Genomic DNA, 20,428 nt, shown 5'->3' with positions numbered 1-20,428 from the left:
TTTTTTGATCTTTTATGCTAAGATAGTAAGTTGAATTGCTCTGAAGAAAATTTGACCTTAACAATCTTCCATATGGCTACCACTGTGTTTCATAAAATGATATGGAGGCCAAGTTTGCCTTCAATTATTAATATTTCATGCATGGCTGCTGTGGCTGTATGGCTTGTAGCTGTATAGCCACGTAGCTTGGGATTTTTGTGGAGCCATATCAGTTGCAGATTGTACTTTGGGGATTTGGCGTCTCTGTAGACATGGTAGTATTAGTGCAGATCAAAGTCGATTGTTGATTACAAATGATTCCAGAACCCAAAAAGGATTGCAACTTTAACATGAAGTTGCTCTTGTATGTGTGTGATAATGCTGTGATAAAACATTTAACATATGCTGCTAGGCTGGTTAGGTCCCACCCTTGTATGATGTGCTGTTGATATGTCTTTTTAGGCAGCAGTAATGTTTGTATGCTGTTAACATGTTTATCACAGCAATACCACACAGGTAGAAAAGCAACATCATGAGCAATGATAGTAAGTGTTGGTCTTTTTCTATAACTCAAGATATTTTTTGTGTAGTAATGTGATTTTAATAGAAATATCTTCACCAGAACTCTAACAAGTTAACCTATATTGTTAATGACAGTATATCATAAAATCAAGATATGCCAGGGAGATGAGACACTGCTTTGTGTTGATCCTCTGGATGTTTTTCAAGATATTTTATCTACCTGGTCTCATTCCCTTGGTAAAAGCAATTTGCTCTTCTAAAGATATTATCATACTGACTTTAACGTCGTTGATTATGGTAGAGATGATGTCTTTAAATGTTCAAAGCAAATTTTCACACTACAGTATACTCCCTCCTGGCATGATATAGTAGTAATAATTAGGAAGGAACAGAAAAAACCTATTGATTGCTTATTGATTTATGCTCACATCCCGTTCATTTTCATACCAGTGTCCAAATCAGTCTTGAGTTCCATGTGTTGCTTCAACAAAAATGACACTTACGATGTGACTTGTAGAACTGGTCGTTTTAAATTTTTAACCCAATTAACTATAACATAAGTTTACATACTTTGTTTTCTAACTGTAAGTAAAGGAAATTGTGCAAACTAGTAATGTAAAGTAGATGTATAGCTCAAAGTTAGAGTCGCCAAGAGGGCGACAACGTTTTACACCATTACTGTTGTCTTTGACTATATTTTATTTGTGGAGACAATACAGTATGTCCTGGATAGTGTGTTTTGTTCATGTGGACACTGGCCGACTACAGCTGTAAACAGAGCATTCTTCCTGAACTTAAATCATCTTGCTTCTCCATCTCACTCCATCCTTTCCTGCTCCAGCTCATGTCGGATTGATCTGATGTTTTAAAGACCACTGACAGCAGCAGCAGCAGCAGCAGCACCAGCAGATGTGAGGTATACCCCTCTACAAAGCAGAGTGATGGCCCATTCACTTTCAGTTACACCGAGTTCAAGAGGATGTGTCTGTTTTCACAATTGAGATTCATTTCGACATTAAACATGGTCTGATTTTTATGTTATACCGTGATAATGAAGCTGAATAAGTCATCAATCCTACTAAAAAAATGTTTCTATAGTCCTATAGGAAGGATACCTGCAGAAGTGCATTTTTGAATTATGCATGATGTTATTTTCTGACTTATTTTGACTTCTTCTTAATGTCACATGTCATATTGATGGAGAATAATTGACCGATAAATATAAGACTGAGATTATCCCAATCAGCTCCATGAGTTAATCATCCATAGATTCCTTTCTACTTGATATTCCCAACAAATCAGACCCTCTGTTGATTCATTTTGCTCGCACACACAGACAGAAGTGACAGCAATACCCTACAGTCAGCATGCAGGGTAAACAAATTGCTGGTCGACACGAAGAGATGATTTGATGAATAAATAGAACTGGTTGAATTGGAAGTGAAGAGACCTGAAACCTGCTCTGTGGGGCTTTGTTTTTGTTTTCTTAAATCATGACACTCTCTCTCACCGCTCCCTGAAACCAAACACACTCCGACTCACTCTCCTGCATCTGTGACCGAAAGATCCTCCACACCCTCACGATAAATCTTACACACACACACTTACGCAAAATCCCATATATACACATAATGAAATTGTGCATGGCCTCACAGACACAGATGAAAACACACTCTGCACCTGAGCACTCAGCATCACACCTGGGTGAGGGGGGATGTAAAATCCTTTTTGGTTGGGCAGTGGAGCGTATCCAGTGCAGATGACCCACTGGAATTACTCTATAACTCTTGACTTTGTCCATCTGGGCGACAGCAGGAGGAAAGAGGCTCAGGGGGAATTGAGCAGATTAATACATTAATACATCCACTCATCTATTTACATTATATTCTGTTTGTTGTGATAGATCAATGTAATGTTTCAGTAGATAAATCAAGACCTAGAAAATCTGGGAAATAAATTATAATATCAGTTTACATAAATCTCACTTTCCTCAGCAGAACGACGCCCTGCCTGAATAACAGCCTCCCTCAGAATGTGACCTCTGATCGTTACCCTCCAGCCTCTCTCTTCCCTCTCTCCTCTGAGACTGTTTGTAATGTGATGCACTCAGGTGTCTAATCCTTTTTTTCCCCATGGAAGAAGAATACAGGCTTTAGTATTTTCTCAGCTTGTTTTTTTTTTTTTTACCCTAACACACTGGTCCTCAGCATGTTGTTGGATGCTGCTGCCCCGCGTGTCGTGACTGTCGTCGTGCTGTACATTTACAAGTTAAACCTTTTCATCCCAATACTTGCTCCCCCCACCTTCCCGAGAACATGATAATCTGCCCTTTGTTTTTGCTCACACTCACACACACACACACTCACACACACACACACTCACACACACAAGAAGTCAAGCACCGACACACAAGATCCACCTTGGTTAATACTGGACAGATGCTGACGATAGGGAACATGTACAAATCAGCCATTGAGCTACAGTCGGATGTGTGTGGTCATTTTTCAGTGAAGAAGAAGAAGGTTTGCTCTTGTCTCACAGTGAAGTGTGTGTCTTTACCACTAGACTTGGTTTGAAAGGTGTTCCACTCTGGTACATTCAGTGTTTAACAGAACACAAACTGTTTAACAGTTCAAAAGAAGATCATGAGGCCTTCACTGTGTCTTTTTCTGCAGCCTAGTTCCCTTTGGGAACAGTTGATGAGGAAATAAAATTTACCTATGGATATAAACGCAATACTAGTACTTCAGCCCTGTCTCCTATGTACTCATTAGTAATTACATGTATTTTGTGAAGCACTTTGTAATCTTATTGAGATTACTGCTATACAAATAAAGTTATTATCATATTATTATTACATTTATATCCATATATTCGGTCTCAGTGGGAAGTAGTATTGAAGGTGAGATCTTTGCCGGATTTCATTCATTTTAAAGTGTATATTTAGTGGTACAGCAGACAAGTTCATGACATGAATGTGTTGTATTGGCATTGGCAAAGCTGAAAATGCTGACATATCAATGCTAACAAAATTAACATACCAATTGACTGGCCCTCATTTTAACCAGATAAAAAATAACCATCAACAGTAGATGATAATGTTTTAATGACAATGGCTATTTCAGAAGAAACTTTGGTCAATATATCAACTGTTATGCTGCCAGCAGAATTTTCATGTTGCAGCTACAGTGTGAGTATTGTATTGTTTATTGTGAGTTGTTAGTATTAACAACACTGCCATAAATCCAGTCACCAATAGATAATTACAAATCCCAACTGAGTGTCTGTGTTTGCTGCTCCTAGATGTAATTTAATTGGAGCTGCAGTCAGAATTATTTAGTCTATATGATTATTTCGTAGCTGGGCATATATAGTGTGTCTATTTTTTATTTATTTTTGAGGAGACCACACATTAGTCACTGTCTGTAATTCAGCCAGTGTTATCCAGCCATAAGGCTAATTTGAATTTGGCAGGTTAACACATACAAACCACAGACAAGTGAGAATCTACAGTAATGATGCAACATCCACTGGCTATATATAGCAATGTGAAGCTGCATGAAGCAACAAAACTTGAGGAAGCAATATTAATTTCAACACTTTGCACTTATTCAGGAGGCAGAGCAGCATTAAGCAATAAGACATATATCTTAACTAGTGGGAGACTATTAACTTTAGTATACGGTTTGTAGAGATAGATTATAAGCCATGCAGCATAAGAGAAATGTTTAATACAATTATCCTATACATTTTTACGTGTAGCTTGAAATTCCCTATATAAAAGAATATTGGAGAATAAGGAGCCTGTTGACCTTTGCTGACTGTCTGGAAAGAAGTATATAACATTGCAGCGTTCGGTGAAAATCCCGTAATAGTTGAAGGGAATTAGATTTCAAATTCTCTTCACCTCGCACATTAACATGCGAGGCTGCACTGCACACTAATTACAATAATTGGATGTTAGCTCATTACCACATGTTGTTCCCGTATAATAAGGTATCTTGTGAGGAGCCTGTGTTCAGCACAATTTCACCTGACGTTTGCTCTAATGATCCTGAGACTTAATTGCACTTTGCTACAGTTAGAATACAGATCCTGGTCTAATGGGTGATAACACTCACTAAACCCAGCTGGACTTTCACAATTTAACAAACAGAAAGTGTTTCTGTTATTGTTTTTTCTCCCCCCCCCTCCACCATCAACATAAAAATATCACAGTGTTGAATGCTTTTATTACAATCATCATCATTATCAGTATGAATATTATTTTTGTTAATGTTGTTAACAGTGTAAAAAAAGTTGTCATGAAAATGCAGCTAAGACACTGTAGAACACATTTTCGAATATTTCTCTGCTGCAGTATATCGTCACAAGTCATATTTTAGCATACATTAAGTTAATGTCTAATTAGACTAATATCTATTCACATTGTTAGCTTTTTGTCCTTCCGTGAGAGCATTTTAGCGCATTAAACCACATTTAGAGAGGTGTATATGGAAAGACTTTATATATGTTGTTTTAAAAAGTCCGATCAATGAAAAAGAGTGGGTTGTTGAGGAGGCCTGAGTTTATATACCGCCTGTTTCAGTCTGACAGGCTGCATAACAGGACATTTGAGATAAATAAAGACACCATTTGAACTATGAATCATGCAAAGCTGCTCTAGTGGAGTCCCAGAATAAAAATATAGAGCCTTTAAATATACATTTAACACAAACAACTCTGCAAAGCATGAGAGACTGCTTCCTTAAATATCAGAAACAATGCACATATGCAAATACATGACTTCCACTGTGTCATCTCTTTCATCCAGAGATGATTTGCAGCAATGCTTATTCCTCAGATAAGAAACCCACTCACGGACAGTTTACAACATCTGAATAAATCAATCAAATGTAAACCCATCTATCTATGGGTAAGTTATAATTTCACAACCCGGTCTGGACTTTGACAGAACATCCAGGTCTCCAAGGTTGTAACAGGAGGACGACAAGACTCTGAGGATCAATCATTCACTCCTGGTGTGTCTTCCCAGATGAATCTAGGATGATTACTGAAGTTTGGAATCATGAGTTACTGTCAGTGAGATGCAAATCTGTTCCTGTCAAGTCACAGTTTAGTGAAACAAGTGTCGACTCCCCAATCTGTGCTTTTTATGCTGTTGGCGTTTCATGTGATGCTTAATCACCCTCTTTGTTTTCCAGGTTCAAATAATCATTTATAGTATTTTGACAGAAGCTCATCAGTGTCAAAGCATCGCCCTGGAACTACATTACTCGTTGCAGCAATATGTTTTACAGCTTATTTTTTACATGCTCATTGCATTACATGATGCTCATCAGCCTTTGCTTTTTTATTTTTCATTCAGTGGCAAATGCCTTTCACGACTGGTGCATTCTAGGAAATAAAAAACAACACAAACATGCCAGGAAGGATTGTTGCCTTTACATTTTTACATCATAGCAGAAAAAAAATGTAAAATTGAAATGCAGTGTAGAAAGAATGTAATAAAAAGGGTTTTTTTTTGCAATTCAATATGTTATTTACTGTACTTGCTGTTCAAATATGTTTTGTCACAATTATAACTCTATTTTGCTTCTCTAAAATCCAGACCATTTTCTCTTCTTAGTTTCTGATACAGATCTATATCTAAATGTAAGGGCTCAACAATGTGATTACTGCTAAGATACACCTCAACTAAAGTTCAGCTATTTATTAAAAAAAACATTTATTTGAACATATTTGTTCCTGTTACAAACACCAGATTCCACTGGTTGTTACTTATTGCTGAGATCAGTTTCCACATTTTTCCTGTTAGCAGCAGTCAGCAACATAAACCACTGTATCTCCATTGTGAGAAAGAAACATCAGAATTAAATCAAGACTTTGTTACTTCCATGTTATGGTTACCATCTTGGCCTTTAGACTCCAAACAGCTCTGGATAAAAAAATAATATGTAGGATGGTGCTTGTTTCAGTGCATTGCTTTATGCACTGAAACACATTCCCACCATCAGTTTCATGCACTGTGGCAGCAAAATTATTATTCTCTCAATCTTGGATCTTCATTCAAAGTTGTGCACCTGAGTTGCCACTGTGTTAGTTGAGTCTTAAAGCCGTGGAGGGTGGGAGTGCATTAACCCGGTTTACCCACTCTCTTGGGACTCTTAAAGTAAAGCTAACGCTATGAGGATGTCATTCTATTTGTTGGGGAATTTTGACATATTTGTTGCACAAACAATTCCAAGTGCAGAAGAAAACACCAAAGAGAAGAGGAGGAATCTGAGAGCAGACACTTAACGTGTGCACAAACACAGTGTAAGCGCGAGAAGAAGAGCTGAAGCGCAGGAAATCAGAGAGCAAGATCACATTTTGAGTACAAGCAGATGAAGTCTAAGCTCAAGCAGGGACTATCTGAGTGCAAGCACAGGGTATTCAAAGACACTCTTGGACAAAGACAGTAAAGATATCCATACAAAACCAATTGAACTAAGAAAGTGTAAATACTATTACAAACAAACGCCCCTTTTCTTTTGTAAGAGGAACAATGTGAGCAATATGTCAATTTAACCCCACTCAATATTATTGAACTAGGACCATGAAGGTGCACAGCAGGATCCCTGACACTGTGTCTTTATGGGAGAAATTCTGCCTTTAGAGAAGATTATGCAGATTACGAAGAGAGAAGCTTCAAAGGAACGTCACATATAAAAGTCTGTTGTCAGAATCCAAGATAAATAAGTCCACTGCTAACATCCAGTACACAAACAAACCGACTTCCCTTTAACTGCGAGCAGCTGAGGCAGCAGCATTGAGATCAATCACCAAGAACTATGGATCGAACAAACACACACACACTAAGTTTTATTAATGCTTCAAATGGGCCTTAGATGATTTGAACTGTTATGTGATATTTTATTGCTTCGTCACGACTGCCTCGTCTCACTTCCTTTCCCCTGTTTCTTCTCTTGTGTTGCAGTATGATCTACTCCTTGGTTACCTCATAACAACTGATTTATACTACAGAGAAATAGAAAAGGCCTCTGGATTCACCGACTGCCCTTTGCGTCAGTCTAGAATTGAAATGACAGGATATTTCAAAGAAAAGACAATGAGAGAAACATGTTTTGTGTTGTGAAGCCAAACGATGAACACGTCGGGGCTGAAGCTCATTTTCTGCTCTGCCCCTCGCCCCCAAAGAGGAAAGGACGTGCTTTACGCTGGACTGTACATAAAAACTGAAGACTAAATCTGCTGTTTACAGTCTGATTGGTCATAGCGAGACCCAAGTTAATCACTGCCTGGCCAATGTTTGTATCACACACACACATAAACACACACATCCTCTGAGTGGTACCATACTCACTGTACAGTAGCAGTGCCGGTAGCCAGGAGGACGAAGAGCACAGTAGCGTTTGCACAGTTTGTCTCAGGCACAGCACATGGTGAAGCACTGTCCAGCCCAGCGCCGCTCGCCGACCCTCAGTCATTCCTCGCCGACGCCTCGCCAACCGTAGCTTCCCCGGTGAGTCCAAAACGAGGGGTGGATGGACGAGTGGCCGGATGGTTCACACTGTACAGAAAAGAGAAATGAGCTCTGGAGGAAGCACCAGGGTGGAGAGTTCTCTTTGTATCTCCCCACAGATGGCACATAACAGTCCACAGCCTGTGGACTACTCTTTCTAACATTATGTGAATGGCTTTTGTGACGTGTGCATTTTTGGTGTATTCTTTAACAAAAGGCATTTCTAATTGATCTACGGCAAAAGGTATTCTATACAGCAAAAGCCTTCTTCGTGTTGTCCTCGTGTTGTTCTATTGTGGGAAACTTTTCTAAAACTCAAGCAGAAGTAAAACCACAAAAAAACTGAAACCTGTCAAAGCTTTTATAGTAGAGGAGCACACATTCTTTGCACAAATAGTGTCTTTGATCTTGCACAATATTCGCAATATTTGGCTATATATTAGAAATGATTTATGATAGTCTAGCCACACAGGTGACGGTCTTCCAACATGTAAAGAACTATCCAGCCCTGTTTGAAGATGGGGGGGGGGGGTCTTTTCTAGCTCTATTTACACCATGGACCAAAATGTTGTCTTTCCAGTATTTGAATTGATTTATTTATTTATTTATGTCTATTTGTGAGATACTGACAGCTTGCCTCCATACTCTAAAATAAGAATAAGAGGAAGTGAAAGGTGTCTAGAAATAATCTTTCTCAGTGATTTGAATAAAAGCAAAAGTAGCAGACGATGCAAATAATATTTGAGAAACTGCCTGAGTATAATGACATGTTATATAATTATTTCCCGGGGATAAAGCTCCCTTCCATATACAGGTTAGATGTCAGTAACATCATCCCTTGCAGATGCAGGGAACTCCCAGACAATGCAGGTGATTGGACCTCCCCTTTCCACATGTAGCACAGTTTGCCACCTTTAGATATTTTAGGGCCCGTGCACACCTGGTATTAACATGTGGTTTTTGTGATCTGAAGACGTCACATGAGACACATTCAGGATGCATCTTAATGCCAAGTGTGAACACACGTACTTATCACTGGCTACTAGTGATTGGATCTCTCAGGACGGATGTTAATACCAGGTGTGTAGATCGCCACTGTCATCCTTCACTTGATCACTGACTCAAAGAGCAGATAGGAATGCCCACTTCTTGTTGTTTTCTCTAATTCTAAGTCATTTTCTATCCTAATGTGTATGTGACCAACCAAGTAAAATTTAGATATTGTTTATGAAATAAAGGTATTTTAAAATCAAGACTTGGTGTCCATATTTTTGAACTCGCCATACTTTTGTCTATATATTTTGTTTAAATAGGATTTAATACACAGATGGTGCAGAATCACCACGTGAACGAGATATCTAACTTTTAATGCAACATGTATGTGAACTATTCACCCGCACAGACAGTTCCTATGGTTATTGGACAGGATTTGTTTCTGTACATGATGCAATGATTCATCTGCTCTATATGCAGGAGGACACAGGTACAAATCCGAGGATTGTGTATGTTGTGCTGCACTGCTTGACTGTAAGTAATTCAATTTAAAACCAAAGTGTGCCCCTCAGACCATAATAAAATCAGGTGATAAAAACCCCTTATTTTTTGTATCAATCCAATTCATTTTTAATGCATAGCACCAAATCTTAAGATATACGTCATCTCAAGGCAATTTACATTTACAGGATTATAGAAAAACACAACAGTTCCCACATTTAGCAAACACACAGTCTTCTTTCTGTGCAAAAGCATTCCACCAACATTCCACCATGATTGAACATGAATAAGGATTCAGACGTACGGTTGGTTACAATAAGTGTTTTCCACAGAATATCACTAAGAAGCTAAATAGAAGCCACACTGCTTTAAAAACACAGAAAGTTACATTTCCTACCTCCATTTATTTACTCAGCATTTGACATCCACTCTCCTTTACCTCAGCAAAACCAGCAAAACTACAGTTTACCATCTATTAAAACTCCTGCAATGGTGAAAGTACAGATACATAAAGTGCCAAATGTAATTGCAGTACATGAATCAAAATGAAACAGGTAACAGCCGGACTGGAAAACACAGAAAAAAATTGATGATAGAGATGGGAAACACAGAGATGACAGGTTCAAGGAAATGAATGAAGTCAGACAGTCCGGCCAGGAAGTGACACAGAGGAGCAGACTGAGATGACTGGTTTGAACTGCATCAAACTGCACATTGCATGGTTAAATTGATCACTGACTGTGACAGAATAGTTTTAATGTGTGTGTAGTGTTTGTGTGTGTGTGAGTGTGTGTGTGTGTGGGGGCTGTGGCAGACCGGCAACGACAGATTGCAACGACAGAACAGTCTGTCTTCCCAGTATGCACCTGGGTGCTGTCCACATCACTGCCATGTATTTCATTTCATTATAATTAAACCGGTCACACACCGGTCTGACCTTTTGGCTCTTCATTGTTTATGTGTGTCTGTGTGTGTGTGTGTGTGTGTGTGTGTGTATATGTGCAGACTGATTTGATGTATCTGCATTAGTCCCCCCCCCCATCCCACTCTGCACCTCCTCCTCCCACCCCTTTCTCTCTTTTCCCCAAATCCTCACCAGCGCTCCTCTTAAAGCTGTGAAACGACACTGAGCTCTTGTCCTCCGGCTCTGGCACACTGTGCTCAGCCCTCTGGAACCTGAGGTTTGTCTGTAAAATGCTGTTTCCTCAACTTTTCACAGTGAGGGAGCCACTTTTGATCTCACGCTGTATGGGACCGACGCTCACTGATGCATTTTGCTACTGGGTCGACGTGCAGGCCCTTCAGAAAGAGGCTCTGTGACTCACGTAGGGTTCAAACATACACTTTTTCCAAACTGTGAATATAGGACACTAAGTCAGTTTTTTAGAATGGAGTGACATGGGGCACAGGAGAGCTTAAGCTTATTTAGGTTAATTGCTTTGTTCACGGAAATGTTTTATTCCAACCTAACTCCAATCATGTCAACTTGGTGTTGCCATTGGACATCACTGATTCCATTGGCTCCAATTATTGAACTTTGGTGGAAGTTTGCAAAACTGCTCAGCTAAATTTTAAGACAACACAGATAAAACCAATAACTTTTGATAATACTAAGTTCTAGGATTATTGTTCCCTCACAAATGTCTCTATAGTCAGTTGTTCATCCTGATGTTCAGGTTTAACAACATTGGGACCACTGTCTGTCTTATTGAGCCAGCGAGTCATCTTTTCTTGAGTGCTGTTTCCTGACTCATCCACTCTGTCCTCAAAACACCTCTCAAGTCTTCTGCCATCTTTTCAACACTCCCCAGGGAGCTGGAGTCCTTTGTTTTCACCTTACCGCAAAAACCTTTGTCTTTCACCATTTTTTCTTTTGTTTGTTTCACTACACGTCCTTCAGTCTCTTTCACTATCCTCCCCTGAGATCACTTTATCCTCAGACACTGAGCGGGAGAGAGAAGGGTAGGGGTGGCAGATGCAGTTAAGCATTATGGCATTTGACGTGTGCAATTGAGCCATCCTGCAGAGCTGGATGGGCAGTCTGTCAGCGCCCCTTGTGCTTCATATGGCAGTGCTGTCAAACTGCATTACTCACAGCGCCACTGGTGACAGGAGGACGATTTCACCTGTGTGACCAGTGTGCATCAAACAGGATTACCAACAGTTCACAGGTCCGTTAACGGATTCAAGTCATACTGCAGATGTACCCTAATGATAAAAGTTTGGTTTGTTTATTTAGTTTTGTGAATGCATCTCAGACGTTACTTAGAAAAGATATCATGTCCACACATACAAATTAGTTTTGCACACTTTCTAATCCCTTTTTGGTTGGAGATGTTGGTGTTTATCTCCCTCTACAATCCATTATTAAATGTTGTTAAAATACGGTGCATCTTGTGCTGATATCTATGAGTGGCACTTGTGTCAGCTGTGGACCCTACGGTCTGTCAATCAACAAACTTACAAATCACTAAATCTGTTTTATGATGAAGGCTCTTCATCTTAAGGATTACTATCTCATAATTACTGAAGCCGCTCTGCTTTGTTGCTTTGTCCAAATGCATGTCATTATGGGCACTTGCTGAAGTGACCTATGTTGCAATTTTTATTGACAGAGCAGTACCGTTGTGTTGTTGTGTTATAAGCATAATCTTTCCTGCAATGAAAAATTGTGCAACAATCCAGGCTCTATACAAGGTAAAGAAAGTTTAGGAGCATAAAAACATAATAAATGAATATAATTCTGTTTATGGCCTGTGAGACAATCCATAATTATGAAAAAGCAACTTAGATATATCAAAAACAAAAAAAAACTCATGACAGCAATTAATTGTGTGCTCACAGCGTAACTAGTAACCTGCAGCTAAATTGGAGGAGTGACCAACACAAGAACACATTCTAACAGAGACACAATTTTGTGGTGAGCCAGCTAATAGCTAAGAAGCTGTAACCTTATCCAGAAGGAGAACTTGTTAAAGAGCATGGTTGTCAGAATAATCGGAAGAATAAGTTCTCAACAGGGAAAATTCCCATTAACGCCACATCAAGTCAGAACAACGCCTCAGAAAGTCTGCAAAGATTAAACCAATCAACATTTAATCAGCTGGAAATAGTAGCCTCTTATTTGAACATGTCAATATTCACATTTTTTGGATTAACATGCACCCATTTTAAATTATTTATGATCCTTTTTCTTCGTTACCAATGCAAATATTGAAATGGAGTCGATTAGTTGTTTGAATACTCTAAAAGGAGGCGCTTCAGAGGAGCACATGAACGCACAGAAAGTCAAAATGTTCCAAAGTGTCAGTTCATCTTGAGGAAATGTCACAGAGTTGATTGGTGATATTTAATCATTAAGATGCAAAGAGTATTTAGGGGGGGGTTGATGACGCTTCTAACACGTGAACTCCTGGTGAAAAAGTGGTGACATACATGTAGAGGACACCAACAAAGATGTCAAGAGGTTTCGTGGTGAAAAGAGCTGATGACGCTGTCCGAGTGCTGATGTAAACCTGCTTTGTTGTGCATGTTTGAATGGCAAACTCTGGATGAACTCTGTGGCCAATTCTTCAGAATTTATCCAGAGGTCATGTCTGAAAACGGTTATTATGTGCGGCCAGGAACCACTTAGTCCCTTGGGTCATGTTTCATTATTTCCTGGTTCGACGTCACTAACCTCCCCTCTTGTCACTTCCTGTACTTGCGTGTTTCCCACTGCTGTGTCTATCTGGCCAGCCCTAATGTGTTACACCTGTGTCTCACTGCCTCTCCTCCCCTTGTGTATTCCGTGTTCCCTTTCCCTTGTGCCACTTTGTTTTAGTTCCCTTGTGTCCAGCCCAATTTCTTCCAGTGTTAAGTTTTCCCAGCGAGATAACTCTGCTCTCATTCTTCAATTAAGCCTTTAGCTCATCCTCCTCATTGTTTGCCTGAGATATTTGTCTCCCCGTGCACTGACCTGTATGTTTTGGAATCATGTTTTTTCTCCAACTCATGTTTTTGACTAAAGTGCAAAAATCATCAACAGACAGAAAAACATCTGCACAAAGGCCAAACAGGAGCATGAAGCAAAGACCAGGAATATAGTACGACAAAGAGGACTCAGAGCTCAGACGATAGGACTCTGTCCACAATAATGCAGATCAGAGCAGTTTGTCTTTTTCCTCTGTGTTTGGTCCCCTCATCAACAGCTTCTTAAACCACTGAATCATTACGACTCTTCCAAAGTCTCTCTGCATTTGATTTGACATTGCTGACACACACGTATCTGCCTCCTCCAAATAATGAGTGGGTTTTGTGTTCATGTCTGGATGTCAATATTTTGTAAAACTAAGAGAGAGGGCGGAGATTTTTTATTTTTATTTTAAACTGAGGGGAAATCTGTTGAAATAAATACATATTATCTATAGTATGGTATTTGTCTATAGTAGACAAGGCCTAGACAAACGAGGCAGCCCAGTGACAGAGTGACAAATGACACTATACAGAGACAATAAATATCAGGAATAAAAATAAACAGATAATAGTCCAAAAAGTGTCCATACAAAGGAGCTCATCATAACAAACTTTGTCTTCAGATAAACAACCTCCCTCCGCTCGAGCACTGAAGTTTGCATTTGGGGCAACTTGCCGGTGTTAGCAGTTCTTTGGTTCTACTTAAAAGTTCAACAAAAAATGAATATGAATTCCGGGGCTTGCGGACACTTGGATGACACCACATGAGCAGTATAGAGGCATGTTTTGTTTTTTCTGAAATGTGGAGAACCAACAGTGGGTAGCATTATCATCATCATCTCACACTTCACCAAAGAGAGGCAGTCCCAGCCATCGTATTAGAGTCTAGTGTGATATATGTGTTCAATAAGAACTGCCCTCGGAAGAGGTCATAAAAATTGGAACGGCCCTTGAGTGACTGAGAGTGATGTGTGCAGTGTCCCCAGGCTCCTGCAGCAAAAGCTTCTCTTAATTTTAACTCATCAATAATTAACATGAAACAAGTAGTAAACGTAATAGCTGACAAAATGACTTGCTCATCTGTTTTTTATATTATCATCTATTATTGTACATGAATAAACCAAACTATTTCTAATTGCAAGGACCGGTGCACATTTCAGTGAAGTGCTATTTTACCTTTTCTTTATGAATATAACATCACACATCACAGTAACTCAGCATCAGACACAAAAACATGATATTCCCCCACAAATTCTATTGCAAATATTGACTGAAATTAATCATAACATATTTCCAATTACCTGGAAATGATTTTTTAATAAAAAGAATAATTACTCTGCCATGGAGGCTATGTTTTCAAAGTTGTTTATGTACATTGAAAGAGAAACAACCATTTTCGGTCCAGTTTTTTTCTTTTAATGTATCTCTACTATACCGACTACTGTTATACACTTCCAAACCCTTTTCAGAGAATACTTCGGAGTTGAAACGGCGAAATGAGGCCATCAGAAAGAAAAGGTTTATAGCTCCTTCCATTGTAATGTTAGAGAGGACTGCAAATGAACCTGTCTCTAAAGAGCACTTGTACCTTCACAGCCTCTGGCACAGACTCCAGTGATACAGAAGAATCAGCCTTTACTGCCATTTGCACCGCAGGACGCCTCTCCTGCTTTAATGCATCAGGATAGAGGGAGATTGTGTAAGTGACTCTCCAGAGCACTAGAATGATGTGAATGATTGATGCTCTGCTTAACAGCACAGGTGTGGACGTGTGTGGTGGATCAGACAGTGACAATCGGCTGAAATGAGCACAGGGGCTATAAATGATCCGTGTATGCATGATAAAAAATAAACTTGATTCATTTAAAATGTGGACAGCTCAAACATAAATATCATCATTTGATGCTTCATACCTGATAAATAGATGAAAGATGAAGTGGCACTGCACACATGGAAGTGTAAAACTTAATTATATGACTCTTCTTTAATTAAATACAGCTACATACAAATCTACACTGATTGGTTGAACACAACGCCACCTTGGACCTTCAGGATCAATGAGTACATGCTTATCTCTCTATCAGCAGCACTGAAAGAAATTCCACCACACCAGTTTGCCTCAAAACACAAAGTTTTTTATAACCATCCTCAACGGCAGCCACACCTCCTTATAACATAACACAAATTAACACGAAACGTTAATGCTGCTGCTGGTATTTTGATTAGCAATTTTCATGTATAAGACAGTGCTACACATCACATCACATATTGGTAAGAAGTTCAAACTGTGCTATTGAAGTGAACAAGTGTAATGGGATCTTTTAACTTGGCTTTTGGTTGTTAATCTACCAAAAAAGAAATTGTATCAGGTATGCCCGACTGAAATTATATTTTATTCAAAAAACAAGAATTTCGTGACGTTATATTTTGAAACTCTCAAACTGGGATCAAGAGGTGTACCGCTCACTTACACTCACCCACATGTTATGTGTTTGTACTATCGGGATGGGGTGACAATTCTTTCAGTGCATCTTAGCAGATCATTTAACTTGGATGCCATGAATGCAGCCTCTTTATGTTACATAAAGTAGGGATCACTTATTAGACCAGTTTATCCAAGTAGAGTATAACTCCTATTAAGTGTGTTGTCCTAATACATCTGTTCCATCCTCTATGTGTATATGCCCTACAGCTGTGTTAGTCATCTTAGTTTGTTATGTGTGAGTCAGCTGTAAGAAGATCCGCTGACTTCTCGGCCACCAAAAGGTGAACTGGGGCGTGACTTTTAAAGAGTGGCAAAAGTGTGCGGAAGGGAGCGGAGTAAAACTTGGAGTCTAGTTAAGACTGAGGATAATTTTTGTTGCTCACAAATCGCTGATGGCCACATTCACAGGAGTTTAAGGGACCGAGCATGGAGTCTTCCAACGACAAGTCGCTCCCGGTGAGATCTGCTTTTACTTTGGCTTGCCCATGTTTGATTCATTGACTTAAGACACTTTTTCAACCTTTTTTTAAATGGAGTTTTTTTCCTATCTGTATTCAAAAGCGTGGTCTTTCAGTTCATGCACATGACTTGATGAATTTATGTTGAGATTGTGCATTCATTTTCATCAAAACCCTGCCCTTGCACCAAAGCAGCCCGTCTGCACTTAAATTTAAAGCTGAGCAAATGTAACAGCAAACGGCTTATTTTACTGAATGCTACCTCCTTTGGCATTGCAGCTCAGTCTTTGGCATGGCAGCTAAGTGTTAGCATACTGACGGCAGAAAGAGCCACCAACATCACATTCTACGACACTTGCGGATTAGTCATAGGGTAGCAATAGCCTTCCATCAGTTCAATCTGGAACCATATCCTAGCCGATACTGGGCGGGAGGCGGGAGTCACAGGATGGATACAGTCAATGAGAGCCCTGTGTGGGTGAGCTCTGCCCGTGTGGGTGTACAGTGGCTTGGTTACACATAAATGCTGAGCTCTCTGTGGGAGTGCTAATTACAGAGAGATATGCTCCTCTCCTTGACGCTGAGGTGACCTTCAACACTGTTGCATTAACAACGAGGCTGCCACACATTCTGAAACACATATTGCTGAGAAATACTGTTACTCTCCTAATATGTCTGAGGAGCTTGGCCATTAACTCAGAAACAGCTTTAGACATGAAGTCCTTCCTCTCCTCTTCCTCTCCATCTGCTCACAGCTCAAGGCTCTGTGCTAAATGTGGACGAGCTAAATAGGCGAATGCGATGATCATTCTGTGTTAGAATTAAATAATAATGTTTTTGCTTAAGATATTGATCTCCTCAAAAGTTGCAATAGACAAAGGTCTGTAGTGAAATTAGAATTAGAGAGTAAGACACTTAAAAATCACCTTGTGTGCTCACCTCTGCCTATTGCCTTTGTGTTTCTCTCCCTACAGAGTCAGTGTTGTAGTTTACAGACATCATAACAAGTTTGAGGCTTCGGATCAGTGGGCAAGGCCCTGTGGGGGAAGTGATGGACAGAAGCCCCCATGAGACATTTAACCTTGAGTTGCTCCCGTTTATTGCTGTGTGGTTTCACCTGCAGACTGCAGCAGTGGGCAGAAAGGGCACATTTATGGACCCAATGGACTGTTCAGTGCGATTTATCATGTAAACATTCCAAAGGGACTGAATTAATTTGCATGAACATAAAGGATGCATGAAGAAAGCAAGAAAAATAATAATGATTGATAGTTTAATACATTTATTTATCATTTATTGACATTTTAAAATTGAATTTGATCATCTGATTTTTGTTAAATTTAACATGTATTATTTACTCGTGTATAAAAAGACACAAAACTGAACCCTTCCTATAGAAGTCATCTGTCTTGCCCGGACTGCCCCTTCAGCCCCCTCACCCCTGTCATGTGCACGAATGCCCTTGTTGTTGTAACAGTGTTGTGGTGTACAGAGCCAGTGCTTTGAATTTAAACTTTAAACAAAAATATGGCTGACCCTTCCTTTAACACTTGTATGAACCTATGCAGACCATACAGTACAAAAACTGTGTGCCCAGCAATTCTTAATTTAAGAAGCGTTTTTTTTTTTAAACTATAACAGTGTCTTTGAGCCGGCAGAGATGAAGAGATACATTTACTTCTATTTTGTAAGTGGGGAGGTTTATTAGATATGCCTCTGCAGTAAAACACACTTAGAACCGTATTATATTAAATGTTAAGAAGCTATAGAATAAACACTGAAAGAAACCTTTAAAGCCTTGAATTGCTCTAATGCCACATTCCAGGCTCCACACCCAGCCCTGACCATGACTGTGTAGCTGTGAGATTCGTTCCCATGAGAACCATCACAGTAGAAGCATTTCACACTCTTAACACTGGTTGATTTGAATATCTGGAGCATTTTACCCTTTAGTTCAGTGTATTTAGGTAGACGCATTATGTGAAATTAATGTACACATACACACAAACACACACACAACATTCCAAATTTACCATTAGACAGTCCACCCTTTTATTTTTTAACAGTTTTATTTATTTATTTGCCTTTATCCCTCTCTATTTCCGTCTTTATCCATCTCTGTACTGCTCACTCTCTCCTTCTTTCACAGTTTGTTTTTCCTCACCCTTATCCCCCCACTGGCTCCATGTCTATCCTGCCAACCTCTCATCTGTTTATGCAGGATAAGGACACCAGAACTAATAAAAATGGAATCCGTGAAGCAGACACACACTCACACACACACACACACCCATGCACATTTACATGCATACATGCGTATTGAAAAATGCACATGATAAAGAGACACACATGAACACTGCAGTGACAGACACACAGTCACATGCAAACACAGTCTCCAGAGGAACTCTGCAGTGGCAGAATCTTATTTCCTTTGAGCTTTGCATCTGTTCTTAGGTAACCTATTTTTGATGGGGATTTGGATTTGTGTGTGTGTGTGTGTGTGTGTGTGTGTGTGTGTGTTACTCAATGGTTGTCTTACATTGAATGTTCAGAGTGTGTCAGACCTCAGCACATAAAACACAAGGTTGACAAGCAGTGAGTTACATGTAGTCTGTGATGTGGGATTTCAGTAATCTGATCAAAGAGACAAAAAAAAGGCTCAAAGCTCTGCTGGCAGCCCCTAGAGGCTGTGATGATCACTACACCCATAAAACCAACAAGCAGTCAAATATAATTATTTTCAGAATAGGTTACAGAACTGAGAAAAGTCATCATTTAAAATATGAGTGATACCATGAGTGATACCATACACATCAAGATCCTAAGATCATGTAATGAATATATGTCCTTAATCTTTAAACACATTTGAAATCCTTTGCCATTTGTCAGCTACCACTCTTCTTCCCCTTCTCGGTTGAGGTACTGCACACAACTGTCAGTGGAACATCTAGCAATTTGAAAAAAACTTTTACTCAGTGGAGATATGTCGACATGCAAGCTGAGTAGATGATGCCTTCAGCACACGTTCTTCAAGTATTCCAATCAGAAAGAGCTCATCCTCTGACCTGATGTTAGTCGATATGGCGGGTAACCAAAACTGCTTGCAGGTATTTTGATTATCAAAGCAAATTTCATTGACAATTATCTCACTGCCTATTGTCGTGGATGGAGAGTCTTACAGCTCATGATTAGTGAAAAAGCAGGAAAGTAAACACTAATATGACGGGAGTCCTGATTCCATTACACCTGCTGAGATTGCATTTTAACAGATTCCTCTTTAAGCCTCCGTCCACTGATGAAGACCAAGTGATATGGGTGAAAGCTTTGAAAGAAACTACGTGCATAGAGTTGGATTGTGTTATATGATTTTACAAATCTTTAATTTTCTGTAAAAGGCTGTGTATGAATAAAAGAACAAGTTCAGAGAGCATTACTTGCTTTAGAGTACATTTATGGTCTGCATGATTTGTAGCATTCAACGTATCATAGGAAAATCCCAGCAAATTAAATATTATTGCTTTTCACCCTATTTAAGTTAAAGTCACCAGTTGGACTAGATTCTGCAATCACACACACACACACATACGCACGCGCACACACAAACACACAGTGCCATAATGAATTAGCATGAGTGGGTTTATTATTAGAAGCGTGCTTGTCTGGGTGTGTGCCAGGATTTATTAGCTACATTTTGTACAGTGAAGTGATTGTGGTGTTCATATTGTGTGTAACTGTTGATTTCCCGCGTCAGGAGCTCATTTACTGCACAGCATCAACTTGAAGCATGACATAACTGGCAATTTCACTTCATCTATCACCACCTCAGTCTGTAACTGAGCTATTGTTTGGCTTGGTTCCAATGGAGACAATGACAATCACTGTTTACTGTGTGTGTGTGTGGAGTACAAATGTGTTTGTGCTAAAGTGTTAGGGAGGTTGAGTGTGAAGTGAAGTACCGCCTCTGGGAAGTCTAAAATAAGAAGAGCATTCAGACTCTTACAGTAAACACAC

General features: G+C 39.5%; 1 protein-coding gene across 1 annotated transcript in view; it reads left to right on the top strand.

The window, feature by feature from the left end:
* Positions 1-9,279, top strand: part of cnih3 (cornichon family AMPA receptor auxiliary protein 3) — a 66,474-nt gene extending 57,195 nt beyond the window's left edge. The window contains 1 exon segment of the mRNA XM_020091663.2: positions 7,481-9,279. Coding sequence (XP_019947222.2) covers positions 7,481-7,508 — 28 coding nt within the window. The 3' untranslated portion in view covers positions 7,509-9,279.
* The last annotated feature ends 11,149 nt before the right edge of the window (positions 9,280-20,428 follow it).

This window comes from Paralichthys olivaceus, chromosome 19, assembly GCF_024713975.1.
Source record: "Paralichthys olivaceus isolate ysfri-2021 chromosome 19, ASM2471397v2, whole genome shotgun sequence".
Classification (NCBI taxonomy): domain Eukaryota; kingdom Metazoa; phylum Chordata; class Actinopteri; order Pleuronectiformes; family Paralichthyidae; genus Paralichthys; species Paralichthys olivaceus.
This window is presented reverse-complemented; position numbering and strand designations above follow the sequence as displayed.